The 15,705-nt window shown below is 34.1% G+C and overlaps 3 protein-coding genes across 4 annotated transcripts in view; all 3 read left to right on the top strand.

Moving 5' to 3' along the window:
* Positions 1-1,543: 1,543 nt before the first annotated feature.
* Positions 1,544-6,123, top strand: LOC111790614 (potassium transporter 8). Of its 2 annotated transcripts, XM_023671592.1 has the most exons (9): positions 1,544-1,711; positions 1,799-2,022; positions 2,105-2,594; positions 2,695-2,748; positions 3,686-3,946; positions 4,033-4,085; positions 4,261-4,384; positions 4,468-4,722; positions 4,898-5,940. In XM_023671592.1, the coding sequence occupies exons 2-9, from the start codon at positions 1,984-1,986 to the stop codon at positions 5,938-5,940; spliced, it is 2,319 nt and encodes a 772-aa protein (XP_023527360.1). In that variant the 5' UTR covers positions 1,544-1,711; positions 1,799-1,983. The 2 variants fall into 2 exon arrangements, with proteins under 2 accessions (XP_023527360.1, XP_023527361.1); XM_023671593.1 differs by having other exon boundaries at positions 1,544-2,022; positions 4,898-6,123.
* An 884-nt stretch (positions 6,124-7,007) lies between these two features.
* On the top strand, positions 7,008-11,341 carry LOC111791221. The gene is made up of 7 exons (XM_023672482.1): positions 7,008-7,270; positions 7,354-7,434; positions 7,521-7,697; positions 9,612-9,782; positions 9,902-10,111; positions 10,197-10,285; positions 10,640-11,341. The coding sequence occupies exons 1-7, from the start codon at positions 7,189-7,191 to the stop codon at positions 11,240-11,242; spliced, it is 1,413 nt and encodes a 470-aa protein (XP_023528250.1). The 5' UTR covers positions 7,008-7,188; the 3' UTR covers positions 11,243-11,341.
* A 2,958-nt stretch (positions 11,342-14,299) lies between these two features.
* LOC111790326 (alpha-dioxygenase 1) overlaps positions 14,300-15,705 on the top strand; it is a 3,724-nt gene continuing 2,318 nt past the window's right edge. The window contains exons 1-4 of the mRNA XM_023671188.1: positions 14,300-14,530; positions 14,619-14,882; positions 14,972-15,121; positions 15,539-15,672. Coding sequence (XP_023526956.1) covers positions 14,408-14,530; positions 14,619-14,882; positions 14,972-15,121; positions 15,539-15,672 — 671 coding nt within the window. The 5' untranslated portion in view covers positions 14,300-14,407. The remainder of the gene's footprint in view (positions 14,531-14,618; positions 14,883-14,971; positions 15,122-15,538; positions 15,673-15,705) is intronic.

Raw genomic sequence — 15,705 nt, 5'->3', positions numbered from 1 at the left:
AAATTTTAATTATTATTATCGTTAAAATTGACTTTGGCGGGCATTCTACCACTTGCAACATATGCATATGCGTATGCGTATGCGGTTCTCTTGTCGTGAAAGAAACACTGAAAGAAAAGTCTCAAATCAAACTGCCTTTGCTGTTGCTTGTATAGCTGTCTAGAGCAGAGATCTAACAACACATTCGTTAGAGCGTGTCGAGTTAAATCAACTACACAGAAAATAGATCCCTTCTCCTCGCTTTCTAAAATGATGAACATGTAGCATGTATGGTTGTGGTACTATGAATCCTCTGAATCCCATTCGGGTTGCTTAGATCTTGCTATGTTGTGCCTTGAGATGACCGTCTCTTGTCTCCCTATCGATCGAGAATCTACTCCGAGCTTATTAATAAATAAATTATTTAGAAAAAAAATTAATTAGGATAAATAATTGGGTAAATGTAATGTGAATTTACGTTACTTGTTTGAACATTTTTCCTCTTTTTCCCAAACTCTGACATATCTGACAAAAAGGTTGACTAGGATGCCACCTAATTATAATAACAATAAATTGCCACGTCACATTTTGTTGAAAAAAATAATGCTATGGCCCATCTCCATTTATTTTTCTAACTTTAACGGAAACAAATTCATTTCTATATTTAATACATTTATGAATTTAAAAATATATTAAATAGGTTAAAAAGATATAAATTTAAAATTTTAAAGAATTTAATTCGGATTTAACATTTTTTAATAAAAAAGTGAAAATTTGATAAATTAAAAAAAAAAAAAAAAAAACTATAAAGGGCATTGATGGAATTTTAGAAAATAATAGTCAAACAAAATTGTTTTATTTTCCCATCAATATATGCAAAGTTAGAAATGCATTTATTTTAAATCTCACCCACTTTGATAAATAAATAATTATTTATTGCTGTGTGAAATTTAATTTAAATATGTTTTTTTTACTGATGCGGTAATAATAGTTCATTTCTACCATTGAGTTAATTTAGATACATATAACTATATAATGATAAATATTAATATATCTCTACACACCTCTTTTAGCTCTAAAAAAACCATTTTTTGTCTTTTTATTTTGAAATAATAATAATAATAATAATAATATTGTATTTTACTATTTGAAATTAATAATAAGAATTTAAAAAATAAGAAAATAAGTCCATTTCCTTTTAATTCAAAATTATTTAAGTCTTTTGTTTTCTTTGCATATGAAGCAAAGAATTTAAGGTATTCTGCAAAAAAAACAATTCCCTTTTAAAGAACAGTTGCTACAAATTAGGTGGAAGTAGGATGAACAGTGTCTTATCTGCAGATTGCATAAAAATCATATAGAAAAAGAAAAAGGAAAATTATTAAAAATGGGATTTGGGTTTGATTTTGATCCATTAAGAAGAACCATCACCATGATTCAGACGTTTGTTTGGTTTATTTTATGCCCTTAAATTCAGCCTCTTCCAACTCATCAGTGGTGAAGAAATTGCTTTGATGNAATTTTAAAAAACATATAGTATTACTCAGTTTTTTTTTTTTTTTTTTTTGTTGTTGGTGCGTTTGAACTTTTGCAATCGTGCGTGTTTGTTGAGTCGAGCACTTTCGCCACTCAATTGCTCTTTAATTGTTCTTCAACAGTTTTCTCACAAAATCAGAATCCTATGAACCAACCCAATATATCAAAATATCTCTAATTTCCTCTCCGTATCTGGGTTCGTCTGTTCACTACTTGTTCTTCTGTTTTGATTCCACTTCTTCTTTCATTCGTTTTTGTGTTGTGTTTGTTCATCGTTTTTCAGGGTTTTTCTTCTTGCTAAGTTCGTACCCCCTCTGCATTGGTGGGTCCGCCATTGAAGACACTATACTTGTTGGGTTTTATTTTGAATTTGGCGAAACGGGGAGGCTGTTTAGTCATCTGGGTCGTCTTTATTCCGCTTTAATTTTAATGGGTAACGAGTGTTTTGAAGCTCTGAGATAGCCATTGATGGATCTGGAGAGTGCTATTGGGGGTCACCCAATCAAGGTACTGAAAATGGCGGGCTAATCGATTCCTCATCTCCTTATTTTTTTCTTTGTTTTGTTGATTTTAATCGTTTTTGTTGCAGAAAAATTCATGGAGAGCTGTTTTAACTTTGGCTTATCAAAGCTTGGGGGTTGTTTATGGCGATTTGAGCACTTCCCCTTTGTATGTTTACAAAAGCACATTTGCTGAGGATATAAAACACTCTGAAACCAACGAGGAGATTTATGGAGTTCTTTCTTTTATCTTCTGGACTCTCACGCTCATTCCTTTGATTAAATACGTCTTTATTGTGCTTCGAGCTGATGATAATGGCGAAGGGGGAACTTTCGCTTTGTACTCATTGCTCTGCCGCCATGCCCGAGTTAGCTCCTTGCCCAATTGCCAACTTGCAGATGAGGACCTTTCGGAATATACAAAAGATGGGGTGGATTTAATCAGCAAGAACACTTGTGGGTCGAGACTGAAATCCACGTTAGAGAAGCACAGAGTGTTGCAGAGGGTTTTGCTTGTTCTTGCTTTGATTGGCGCTTGCATGGTGATTGGAGATGGAGTTCTTACACCTGCAATTTCTGGTACTGTAGATTCTTAATCTTGTTCTGTTTTTGTTCAAACTTCATATGAATTCAGAGTTTGAATTAATGAAACTTGCTTGTTTTGGGTCTTTCATGGCAGTTTTCTCTGCGGTTTCTGGGCTGGAACTCTCCATGGCTAAAGAACACCATCGCTGTAAGCTTCTCTGCTACTCTTTTCACTTGAATCTTCATGGAAAAATTGATGAACCCAGATGGTTTCTTCTGGTTTTCTGAACATTCTTCTGAAAAACTGCAAGTGTTTCCTTCTTTAGCTGTACAAATCTGAAGAGCTTTTTGTTATAATTGTTTATTATTGAAATAGTGGATGATCCTGGATTTCATTGTTTAATAATTACACAAATTATTGTGGGTCTCTGCATATATGATTGATTTACAAACACCCCAGTTCCAATCATAGTCGAATCACTATCATGTGAAGAAAAGAAGAACCGAAAAGGTAAGGAAAAGAGGTGTTAAATTAATACTTTTACTGAAAGTTCTTGAACTTTGTAAATGTTCTTTGGCTTGCTGCTATAGGATTCATCTCTTTGGTCAAATCATTTACCTTCTAAGTCCCCATTGAAGTATCCATATCACCCAACTTCTACGAACTCTTTCGTTATCGTAGTAATGCTAACTGGGAGGTTTCATCTTTCTGGTAGCGGGTTTTTATCAATCATTCATTATTGTTGATGGGTCCTTGTAACTTATACTAGTAAACCTTTGTTTTCTGTTTGTGAGTTGCTGCTGTGTGAGATCCTACGTTGATTTGAGAGAGGAATGAGTGCTAGTGAGGACGCTGGACCCCGAAAGGGGGTGGATTGTGAGATTCCACATCGGTTGGAGAGGAGAACGCGTTTTAAAACCTTGAGAGGAAGCTGCTAGTGGTAGGCTTGAGCTGTTACATGGTGTCTGCTTACTTGAATAATTACTAATTTTTCCTTGACAAACTATTTGGTTGCATTACTTACCGTCTGCTTTGACTCTGCTCCTCGACGTTGTGGGGTCTCCTTTTGTTATTGAGGGACCTATTCACTCTACATGGCAACAGAGTAAAACATGAAAGTCTTAATAGTTTAATGCTTCTGCAGATGTCGAAGTCCCGGTTGCTTGCATCATATTGGTAATACTGTTTGCAATTCAACATTATGGAACGCATCGAGTCGGGTTTCTGTTTGCACCGGTCGTAATTACCTGGCTCCTGTGTATCAGTGTCATAGGGTTGTACAATATCTTCCACTGGAATCCTCATGTTTACAAAGCACTCTCCCCATATTATATGTACAAGTTTCTGAAGAAGACTCAAAGGGGAGGTTGGATGTCCCTTGGCGGGATCCTGTTATGTATGACAGGTAATGGGTAATGAGAATGGCTCGATCCGCAGCAGTTTTTCTTCTCTTTGTCCTTCGTTATCTGAAGCTGCCTGTTCGATATTCAGGTTCGGAAGCAATGTTTGCTGATCTCGGGCACTTCTCGCAGCTATCTATCAAGGTCATTTTTTCAACTTTGCATATGCATGCTACTTTTCGTAATTTCGACTATGAAAATGGTTGTAGAAATGTAGCAATGAGCTTATGATCATTTGCTCCGACTCAAATCTTTGTCGTGTTTAAAATTATCTGCTCCGACTCAAATCTTTATAACCGAAAGCTGTTCTACTGCACAGATTGCTTTCACTTTTGTGGTTTATCCAGCTTTGGTACTGGCGTATATGGGACAGGCTGCTTATCTTTCTCAACATCACGGCGAGGAAAGTAACTATCGAATCGGATTTTACGTGTCGGTTCCTGGTAGGTGTACAAATGTGGTGCATCATAGACAAGTGAACATATATGAATGTCAAAAGAGCTAACTGTGTAATCTTATGTTTCAGAGAAAATAAGATGGCCTGTTCTTGTGATCGCCATTTTAGCTGCGGTGGTCGGAAGTCAAGCTGTCATTACTGGGACGTTTTCAATAATAAAACAGTGCTCGGCATTGGGTTGCTTCCCGAGGGTCAAAATCGTTCATACCTCCTCGAAAATTCACGGTCAGATTTATATACCAGAGATCAACTGGACTTTGATGCTCTTATGCTTAGCTATTACAGGTGGCTTTCGAGACACGAAACGCATGGGGAATGCATCAGGTAATCTAGTTGACTTATGAAAGCGCTTTTGAAGTCGGTTTTTTTTTCTCTAAGTCTACTGGGAATAGTCAATATACTAATCTCGAGCGCATGTCTCCTCCAAAATCCAAACTTCTACGTTTCGACTAGGCTGATTATCGTCATGAACTGATGTTCGTGTCGTTTTTACTAACAGGTTTGGCAGTGATAACTGTTATGCTGGTGACAACCTGCCTAATGTCTGTAGTCATCATCTTGTGCTGGCATAAAAGCTTTCTCTTTGCCATTGCCTTCATACTATTTTTCGGGTCCATTGAATCACTCTACTTCTCGGCCTCTCTCATCAAGTTTCGAGAAGGGGCGTGGGTTCCCATCGTGCTCTCGTTCATCTTCCTACTAGTCATGTATGTATGGCATTACGGGACACGCAAAAAATACGAGTTTGATGTTCAAAACAAAGTCTCAATCAACTGGCTCCTAGGCCTAGGTCCCAGTTTAGGCATAGTACGAGTACGCGGGATAGGCCTCATATACACCGAGCTCGTCACAGGAATCCCAGCCATCTTCTCCCACTTCGTAACAAACCTCCCTGCCTTCCACCAAGTCCTAGTCTTCCTCTGCATCAAATCCGTCCCAGTCCCACACGTGAGACCAGGAGAGAGATTCCTAGTAGGAAGAGTCGGGCCAAAAGAATACCGTCTCTACCGATGCATAGCACGATATGGGTACCGCGACATCCACAAGGACGGCATGGAGTTTGAAAAAGACCTGGTATGCAGCATTGCAGAGTTCATCAGGTCCGAGAAGGTCGAAAGCAGTGTGAAAGTAGAGGACGTAGAAGAGAACGAGAGAATGACAGTGGTCGGGACATCGTCAACGCACGTAGATGGAGTAAGAATGTGCGAAGATGAAGGGGAAAGAGCAGAAACATCAGAGGTGAGAGAGATAAAATCACCCAAAAAAGTGAGGAAAAGAGTGAGGTTTCATCTACCAGAGAGGCCAGAAATGGATGTGGAGGCGAGGAGGGAGCTGGAAGAGCTGATGGAGGCAAGAGAGGCTGGAATGGCATTCATAATGGGGCATTCATATGTGAAGGCAAAGAGGGGATCAGGTTGGGTTAAGAAAGTGGTGATAAATTATGGGTATGATTTCTTGAGAAGGAACTCAAGAGGGCCAAGCTATGCTTGGAGTGTGCCTCATGCTTCTACTTTAGAGGTGGGGATGATCTACCAAGTTTGATATCACTTTGTGCATTCTCTTCTACTCTCTCTCTCTCTCTCTCTCTCTCTCTCTCTCTCTCATTGTATATAATAAAACCATTTTTGGACCTCACTTCTTGTAATCCTACAACTTGCTTACTCTCACAACTTACAAACTTCCCCCCAATCAAAGGAAATAAAATGGGTTATTTATCCGGTTCGAGATTGTGGTTTAAACCGTGAGATGAGAGGAGAACGAACCATTGTTTATAAAGGGAAAGCTCAAAGAAACAATATTTGCTAGCGGTGAGCTTGAGCCGTTACATAAATTTTATGAAAATTCAACGGTTGCCCACTAAATTTTTTGGGCGATTCCATTTTAGCCCAAAATGGTATATTTTATCAGTTGTTCTGAATCTCAAACAAATTTTTTTTGTCGTAAGATATTCGATCAACAAAATAATCTAAATTTTATTATTTTTTAGGTAATTTTTTTACCATTTTGGAGTGTTTTGATATTTAATTTAAATGTCTTATTTTTTTCAATAAAGTTAGTGGTGTTCGTGGATTTGGTTAGGTCGGGAGACATTTTTTAAGATTCAAATCAATTGTTCTGGTTCGAGAGTTATTTATTCAAATTTTTATACTAGATAAAAAGTAAAAAGGTTAATTAATAAAATATTTATTTATTTATTTTTAAATATTTAATTAAGATTTGCAAATTTAATTTTAAAATATATCTCAAAATTTTATATTTATTTATTTATTTATTTATTTTTAAATATTTAATTAAGATTTGCAAATTTAATTTTAAAATATATCTGAAAATTTTCCTTTCTAAAAATATTTAAAAAAAGTTGCTGGGGAATAAATAATAAAAATAATAACTATAAAGGTATATATAATTATATTTTAATATTAAAATTAACAATAAATTATAATTTTAGAATTTATAAATTTTTTATTTATTTGAGAAACTAAGACAGTTTTAAGAAAATGAGTGAGAGAAAAATGTTCTTCTAATAAATAATTTAAATATTCTTTCAAATTAAAGTATAAAAGGTTCTCAGCGCCACAGTTTCGCGGCTCTTCTTACAGAGCTCTCGTTCTGCTTCTCTCTTCCTTCCTCGGGAGATTTTGTGTCATGGAATCTCAATCTCATCAGAACTCAAAACAATCGCTATAATCCATTTCATCCGCATGAATCTCCTTCTAAACTTGATTCTCTCGTCGTCATGTTAGCCGTTCCGACGACTTTTTTCTACTCTGTTTAACCGAGCATAAAAAAATGGCGAAGCGTTGGGTCCTTTTGGCGGCCATTTTCGCGGTTCTTGTTTGTGGTTTTTCTTCAGTTTCTGCCACACACACAAGTACGAGCTGTTTCTCAAACCTCGCCTCTTAATTTCTCTTATTGTTTTTTCAACTCTGTTTAGGCATTTTCGTTTCGTTGCAGATTTTGTTGCTGGGGTTTTGTCCAAGGCGGTTTCGGCTCTTGTGAATTGGATATCGGCGATCACCTCGGCCTCTAGTTCTGGTTTGATTCGTTTCCTGAGCCCTAATTGTGAGGGTTTTCTATGTGTTTGATTGATTTGTGGGGTTTTATTTTGGTTGATTTTTTAGTGGTTTCTACCCGCTCGATGATTACATTTGAGAAGGGATATGTTGTTGAGACTGTGTTTGATGGTAGTAAGCTGGGGATTGAGCCTTACTCTGTGGGGGTGTCTCCTAGTGGGGAGCTTCTGATTTTGGATTCTGAAAATAGTAACATTCACAAGATCTCTATGCCATCTTCTCAATGTAAGCTCTCTTTCTGCCTTAATTTATCACTTCATTTGTGCTGGTTAGAAATTTGGGGTAAGAATTTGAATCTTTGGCCTGCTAAGCAAGATTACTAATGTCCTAATTGCTGGGTGCTTCGCTTTTTATAACATTTCTGTCATATTATTTTTCTTGTTTCAGTTCTTATACGTTTAAAAACGTCTTAGATAGTAATAATATAATGACATGATGAGACATTGAGTGTATGCAATCATATCATGTATTGATGTCTCATAGAAGTGCATGAACTAAAATGAAATTGGTATAGAAATTAGCATTATAAATTTTGTATTCTGATAGCTATGTTACTACTCAGCTTGCTTGTTCTTCGTCTAGGCTTGTGGTAGCTGCTCGTACTTTGCTTCAAACTTTGGACATCTCTTCTTTTCTGTTCTCTTTTATTAGTTTTTTCAACAGATTCTTTGCCTTCTTTTGGTATTTGTTGATTCCAAATGTTGATCATATCACTTTTACTTTGCTTACAAGCTTTTGTTTAGCAGAAGACTCTACTTTTTAATTGGAAAACTATCTTTTTCAAAATTTCTGCCTTCTAATTAATGATCTATAACTCTTTAGTTAGACCAATATTGAGCTTCATTAGCACTTAGTCCTTTAGCTTTAGTTACCTCGATTCCAGGCTTTGACGTACTTAAATCGATTGATTGAAGTGTACTTTTCCCGTATCCAATATTTGCAAGCTTCGTGGAAAAGACATGTAATGTCTTATTTGGTTCTTAGACCACTCCATTTCACTTTGCGTTTCAAAGATATTAGTTTTCCCCATTGATCCTTCGGACCCACTTACATGTAATCAATAATTTTAGCAGCCTATTGCATAACATTAAAATATTTGGTATTTAAAAGTTCGTGGGACATTTATATTAGGTATGTGGACAATCTGACAACAAACTCATGAGTTATTTAGGCATTCAGCTACCCACTTTAATGTTGAGTATTATCAAGAGGAGTCTCACATTGACTAATTAAGAGAAATATCACGAATTTATAAGCAAGGAACACTGTTTCGATTGGTATAATGCATTTTGAGAAAACCAAAAGTAAAGTCATGAGAGCTTATGTTCAAAGTAGACAATATCATACCATTATGGAGGGTCGTGGTTCATAACATGGTATCAGAGTCCTGCTCTTAACTTAGTCATATCAATAGAATCCTCAAGTGTCGAGCAAAGAAGTTGTGAGCCTTGAAGGTGTAGTCAAAGGTGACTCAAGTGTCAAACAAATGATGTATTTTGTTCAAGGGCTCCAGAGAAGGATTCGAGCCTCGATTTAAGGGGAGGCTGTTCGAGAGCTCCAAAGAAGGATATCTTAGGGAAGGCTCTATGGTGTACTTTATTCGAGGGGAGGATTGTTGAGGATTATTAAGAGGAGTAGTCTCACCTTGACTAATTAAGAGGAAGATCATGAGCTTATAAATAAAAAAAACTATCTCCATTGGTATGAGACCTTTTGGGGAAACCAAAAGCAAAACCATGAGACATTATGCTTAAAGTGGATAGTATCTTACTATTGAGGAGGGTCGTGGTTCCTAATACTGTATTTACTTAATTCAATTATTTAAAGGAGTCAAAACAGCTTAATATATTATTACAATGATTGCATGACAAGGCAAATTTTATACCCTATTTTTTAAAATTTTGGTTTTTTTCTAGTATTGAATGCAAATAGCATAGTTTTTGTATTCAACTCGACCAATCAACGGCGTATCCAGTAAATACTTCTACTTTTCACCTTATTAAATGGTATGCCATTTAGTTATAACTCATGATTTAGATTTGATATTTCTTTGGTTTGATAACTCAGGCAGTGTAGAATTGCATTTCCTAATTGGGGACTCTAGTTTCTCCTTTTGCTGAAAGCAAGAAACCATATCAGTTTGCAGGCCCCAGCTGTTTGCAGGATCGTCTGAAGGATACTCTGGACATGTAGATGGAAAGCCAAGGGATGCAAGAATGAGCCATCCAAGAGGGTTAGCTCTGGATCAGAGAGGAAATATTTACATTGCAGATACAAAGAACAAAGCCATAAGAAAAATCAGTGATGCCGGTACTTTCCTAAATCATTCTTGTTCATACCAAATAATCTCCGCTCGCATTTTTTAAGATTCAACATCTTGCCTTTGGGATCTGTTAATTGTATATAAGTCGTTTATAGTTCTTTTGCAGGAGTTACGACCATTGCTGGAGGAAAATGGAGGAAAAGTGGCCATATTGATGGTCCCAGTGAAGAATCAAAATTCTCAAATGATTTTGATGTGGTTTATGTAGGAAGCAGCTGCTCACTTCTGGTAGTCGACAGAGGAAACCAAGCAATTCGGGAGATTCGACTTCGTGCCGAGGATTGTACCGACGAGTTTGATGGTAGCTTCCTCCTAGGTACATTGTATCCAAAACAAATCAACCATGGATGCCATTTTTCTCTCATATTCAGTAATCTCTTTACTATGTTCTGTTATTGTAGGGATGGCTCTGCTGACTGCAGCTATGCTTTTGGGATACATGTTGGCACGTCTTCAATTTTGGGTGTTGGCCGCGTTTTCTTCTAAAAATGTATTGTTTTTACAAGATAAACAATAGCTTTATAGTCTTATAGATAATGTATAGACTAAACTATCCATCAACATTAGTATTTTCTGATATTTTTACGAATGTTTCCGTGAGATCCCACGTCGATTAGGGAGGAAAACGAAGCATTTTTTATAAAAGTGTAGAAACCTCTACGTAGCAGACACATTTTAAAAATTTGAAGGGGAAGTCCAAAAGGAAAAACCCAAAGACGACAATATCTACTAGTGGTGGGCTTGGGCTCTTAGCTATATTGCTAAGAGGGAGAGATTGGCTCGTCTATTCATTAATGTAGAACCAACTTTCTGTTGCAGCTAAACTTTTTCCTATGACTTGCAGGACTCAAGAGCTGACTCAAGGGACGTTTCATCGATTCCTCCATATCGGAGGGTCGAGAAATCAATGAGGCATCCGCTGATTCCCAGTGAAGAGGAAGAAGACAATCAGCCAGGAGAGAATATCATTTGTTCCCTCGGGAAGCTTTTCCTCAACACTGGCTCGTCCGCAGCTGAAATCTTCGTGGCATTGCTTCTTGGAGCTAGAAGAAAGGCAGCCAACCTCCACGTCCAGCAGCATTATCAAGTAAACAAACATGGACAAGCAGGGTTGGGCATGCAGGAAAGCTTTGCAATCCCATGTGGCCGTGAACCACTGCATACAATGACTGGGATACATTACTCTTATTCGGCAACACGTCCCGGAAACGTGCAGCGTTACAGGCGCATTAGGGGCGGGGATGGTGTCGAGGAAGAACAACCATATCCAGCGAGTCCGAAGGCGTGGTACAACCGGAGCAGTGAGAGAAACGAGGTTGTGTTTGGTGAAGTACAAGAAGAAGAGCAATGCTGTGTTGGAGATGGTGGCTGTGTGGAAGGGAAATCCTTCAGCAACAATAAACATGAGAAATCTTTTGTTACAGAGAAAAAGGGAATAAGAGATTAACAATTGCTTGGTTTCTCAATCTGAGTTGTATGATGTTATGAATTTACAAATTCTTTTATTAAAAACAAAAGGAATAAAAGTTGCTATTTTCAATTTTTCTTTTAAGTGTGTATTTTGGGTTGAGAATTCAATTATTCCACGAGCAAAATTAATCATGTCAATCTTGAATGCTTTTGAACATACAGTCTAAATTATATAAAATTGTAAAGAAACTTAGTCCTGGACCGAAAGCAAAAATGATATCTTTTCTACATTTTCCAAGTCTCCTTTACAAATATAACATACATGGCTCTTAGCCTCAAATGAAAATCTTTGACTTGTACGGGACATTTCAAGAGTTGCAATTTTGATATTTTATGATCATAATTAGCCACTATGCAAATGTAATCAATAAAAGCCTTAAAATACATAAAAAAAAATATCATACCTCTAGATTATCGTCCATCCAAAATTTGTAACCATGGAAGAATAAATGAAGTTTGACTCTTCTTTCACGTGGTATGAATTGCAACATTTTGTGATAATTTAAACAACATTTTCTTCGCATTTTTCTTAAAGTTTATAGTACATGATTGATGTCTTGATTCATATCAGAAGACATCACGAATGAAAAGGACGTTGGGAGGTTGACACATTCAACTTGAACTTGACGTAAAAAAACAACAAGTCCAATTAAAAAGCGGTTCGTTATAATTATAAAATTTATGATTAAATTTAGAACGTTACCTATATGGTCCAAAAGAATATACATCTTTAAAATTTAATTAATTATTCCATCTGTCTTTTTTTTCTTTTTTGAGTTAAATGAAGAGGAGATTCAAATCACGCATCCAAATTCAAAAATTATTAATTTGATTTTTTAATATAATCAAATAAGTATAGAAAAAAGGGCTCAATAATTCAATATTTAAAAATAAAATCTTCAACCAACATGGCCATAGAAAAATACAAAAAAAATTATGATTCCACTTGTATTATTGACATTTTATGAATAATAATTATTTGTACACGGTTTATTTTATTTGTTTTTTAAAAATACATTATTATAAGTATCTAAATAAATTAAAAAAGAAAATCATATAAAACAAAAAACGCCACTCCACCGCACAAAACCGTGTTCCTTGAATTAAATAAAAAAAATTATATAAAACAAATGCCTTTTATTTAAAAAAATTATATCTAATTATATTTTGAGATCTAGTGTTGGTACAAGGAATAATCTAGTGTGAATCTCGAAAGAAAATAAAAAAAAAATTGATTCAATTATCATGATTTTAAATGTGTTAATTTATACTTTATTTATTGAATATTTTATTTTGATCGATCGAATACTTAATTATTCAAAATTATACGTAAATTATTTATTGAATATTTTATTTAGATCGATCGAATACCTAATTATTCAAAATTATACGTAAATTATTTATTAAATATTTTATTTAGATCGATCGAATACCTAATTATTCAAAATTATTCGTAAATTATCGAGTTTTAGAAACTAAATTTTGGTCCCAAGTCCTTAGATTATAAATGTATTTAATTTTGTATTTATATACCTTCTAATATACTCTATGTCTAATAAATTTAAAAAATTAAAATTTTGTGAACATATTAAAAAAATATAAAATTATTTTTGAAGTAAAAAATAATTGTTATTAAAATTTATGGAATATTAGAATGAATTTAAATATTTGAAAATATAAAAATTAAAATAAGATGAAACTCAAAATACACATCAAATACGTTACTTTTTCGTGAAATAAAAAATATATTTTTTAAAAAATTTAAAGAGTTGATCAAAATAAGTTTATCATTACCTTTAAAATCCTATGGTTATTTTTCATAGTCTACTTTATTCCGCCATTCAAACTCATTTTTAACCTAAGATTTAGGGACATTCATTACATGTATTTATTGAACATTAAATTAAGTTTAAATATTTCACCCCACCTAAAGTAAATAATAATAATAATAATACGTGACAGTAACGGTCAAGCAAATGACATAGAAAATTGGTAATAAAAATAATACTTTTAATCATTGTCATGTGTTCGTCTTTAACTGTATTGTTTGAAATCAAGATTAGGTTATCATTTCACGTACTCAAAAGTTAAGTAATTAATTTAATAAAAATACAAGACTAAAATCATTTTTTTTAACGGAACGAAACATTTTAGAAACGGAAGTAACCCAATTAACATAAAATTTAAACTAAAATCGAAAAAAAATATGCATAATTCAATCAAATTAGGTTGGGATTTGAAAAGTAATTGATAATGATGTTTGATTGATCTAATTGGGTAAATGCAATGCATCCTTGCAAGTGGGCGGAGATGGACCTAAAATCCACTAGTTGACCATTCAATTGGAAGCAATGGGAGGTGTGGCGGGGTGGCGGCCTTCAGACCACTTCCAAATTGACAAAAACAATAATGTTCTAAATATTCAAACATATTAACTATTTTAGTGTCCAATCTTTTGTTTTTTTCTTCATAAAAGACAATTTTGATATTGATTGGAAAAAACAAACCATCTACGATGGTGTTGATATTATCTAAGTTTTACTAAAAATGATACCAATGTGAGACTTTTGTCATGCTTCTAACCACATGTTATTTGATTTATAAAATATGTACTTAAAATTTTGTTCTCAGACTATCTAAATTATTTAAATCAAAATTTGGGTTTGTCGTCGAGTTGAAAAGACACTGATACTAAAACGATAAATACTTGAAAACGTGATTCATTTCATTTGGAGATAAGATTGGCACTTTCCAAACATTAGAAGCCAAAAAATGTGAAAATAAAACAATATTTACTTCACTAACCCATAACCCATATGAGTTCTGCCAATTATATTATTTCTTTAAGAAATGATGATAAAGTAAAATATATATATATATATATATATATATATATATATATATTAATAAAAATGACGTAATAAAAAAGACCAAGTTGACAAAATTTGAAGGAAAGAAGATTTATATGAATTCCTATTTGTTTGAATTTAGGGTATCAAACCATAGCCACCACGTTTTAATTATTCAAACTCCCAAATATTATTAAAAAAAAGGTTGCCTCTCTCCCTTAATCTCTCTATATATACTGGCGGAGAGATTTTGGGCTTCATAATTCAAGGCGGAGAGAGAGGCGGAGAGAAAAATGTTGTCTCAGTTATTGAAACCCATTAAAGCTGTCTTCAAATCAGAGCTCCAAAAGTTCATCCATAAGGATTTCCATGAGCTTGTTCAAAGGATGACTGTTATTGATACCTTTTTGTTCTTGGTAACGATTTCGTTTTTAGCTTTTTTTTTTTTTAAAGGATGGTTTGGTTTACGAAGTGTTTGAATCGTCGTGTTTGTTTAATTTGTAGATCGTGCATTTTGTTGATAAACTCGGAGTTTGGCATAAGCTTCCTGTGATTTTGGGGTTGCTTTATTTAGCAATTCGTCGGCATCTTCATCAAGAATATAACTTGATCAATGTCGGACGAACCCCGGTTGGAGTTCGGTCCAATCCGGTGGATTTCCCGTATCGAACCGCTGATGGGAAGTATAACGATCCATTCAATGAAGCTGTAGGTGCCCGAGGATCGTTCTTTGGTAGAAACATACAGGCTATTGAACAATCTAATAAGGTTTTATATCGTACATACACATCATATGTTTTTGTTTTTGTTTAGTAAAACTCGAAACTTTAAGATTTGGTTTGATAATGTTTTTGTAGCTGTTGAGCCCGAATCCTATGGTGGTGGCTACAAAGCTTCTGGCAAGAAGAAAACTTATAGACACCGGAAAGCAATTCAACATGATCGCTGCTTCTTGGATTCAGTTCATGATTCATGATTGGATCGATCATTTGGAGGATACCAAACAGGTCTAAAATTAAATTAATAAAAATACTCTTTCAACTTTATCATAATCTCAAAAATATTATATTTCAATAATACTTTTCAATTTTTAAAAAATTCTAAAAAATATATATTTATTATTAATTTTAGACTGATACCATTATTTAAAAATATCCTTCAAATTTTAATAATATTTCAATATATTTTGAATTTTAAAAAATTTCATTTATATGTTCGACTTTTTTAAAACAATTCAAAAATATTTTTATATGGTATTTAAAAAAAATTCATAAAATTTTAAAAATTAAATTAATAAAAATATCTTTAAATCTTTCACTAGATTTACCAGAATAACCTTTTAAATTTTTATAAATTTTAATAATATTTTTAAAATTAAAGAATAATGTTATTAATTTAAGCCATTTTATTCCATTTAATTACAGGTTGAGTTGGTGGCTCCACGTGAGGTTGCAAGTGAGTGCCCATTAAAATCATTCAAGTTCTTCAAGACAAAACAGGTTCCAACCGGCTTTTTCCAAAACAAAACCGGATCGATTAACGTACGAACTCCTTGGTGGTAAGAGGTTTTTTGTTTTTTTTTTTTTTTTTT

This window comes from Cucurbita pepo, chromosome LG03 (genome assembly GCF_002806865.2).
Source record: "Cucurbita pepo subsp. pepo cultivar mu-cu-16 chromosome LG03, ASM280686v2, whole genome shotgun sequence".
NCBI lineage: Eukaryota > Viridiplantae > Streptophyta > Magnoliopsida > Cucurbitales > Cucurbitaceae > Cucurbita > Cucurbita pepo.
This window is presented reverse-complemented; position numbering and strand designations above follow the sequence as displayed.

Bases quoted from the DNA above. Each gene is read 5' to 3' on its own strand.
- LOC111791221 (XM_023672482.1), top strand. From the start codon at position 7,189: ATGGCGAAGCGTTGGGTCCTTTTGGCGGCCATTTTCGCGGTTCTTGTT. The intron at 7,271-7,353 runs GTACGAGCTGTT...GTTTCGTTGCAG, and splicing joins AGTTTCTGCCACACACACAA to ATTTTGTTGCTGGGGTTTTG. The intron at 7,435-7,520 runs GTTTGATTCGTT...TTGATTTTTTAG, and splicing joins CACCTCGGCCTCTAGTTCTG to TGGTTTCTACCCGCTCGATG.
- LOC111790614 (XM_023671593.1), top strand. From the start codon at position 1,984: ATGGATCTGGAGAGTGCTATTGGGGGTCACCCAATCAAG. The intron at 2,595-2,694 runs GTACTGTAGATT...CTTTCATGGCAG, and splicing joins TCTTACACCTGCAATTTCTG to TTTTCTCTGCGGTTTCTGGG. The intron at 4,086-4,260 runs GTCATTTTTTCA...TCTACTGCACAG, and splicing joins TCTCGCAGCTATCTATCAAG to ATTGCTTTCACTTTTGTGGT.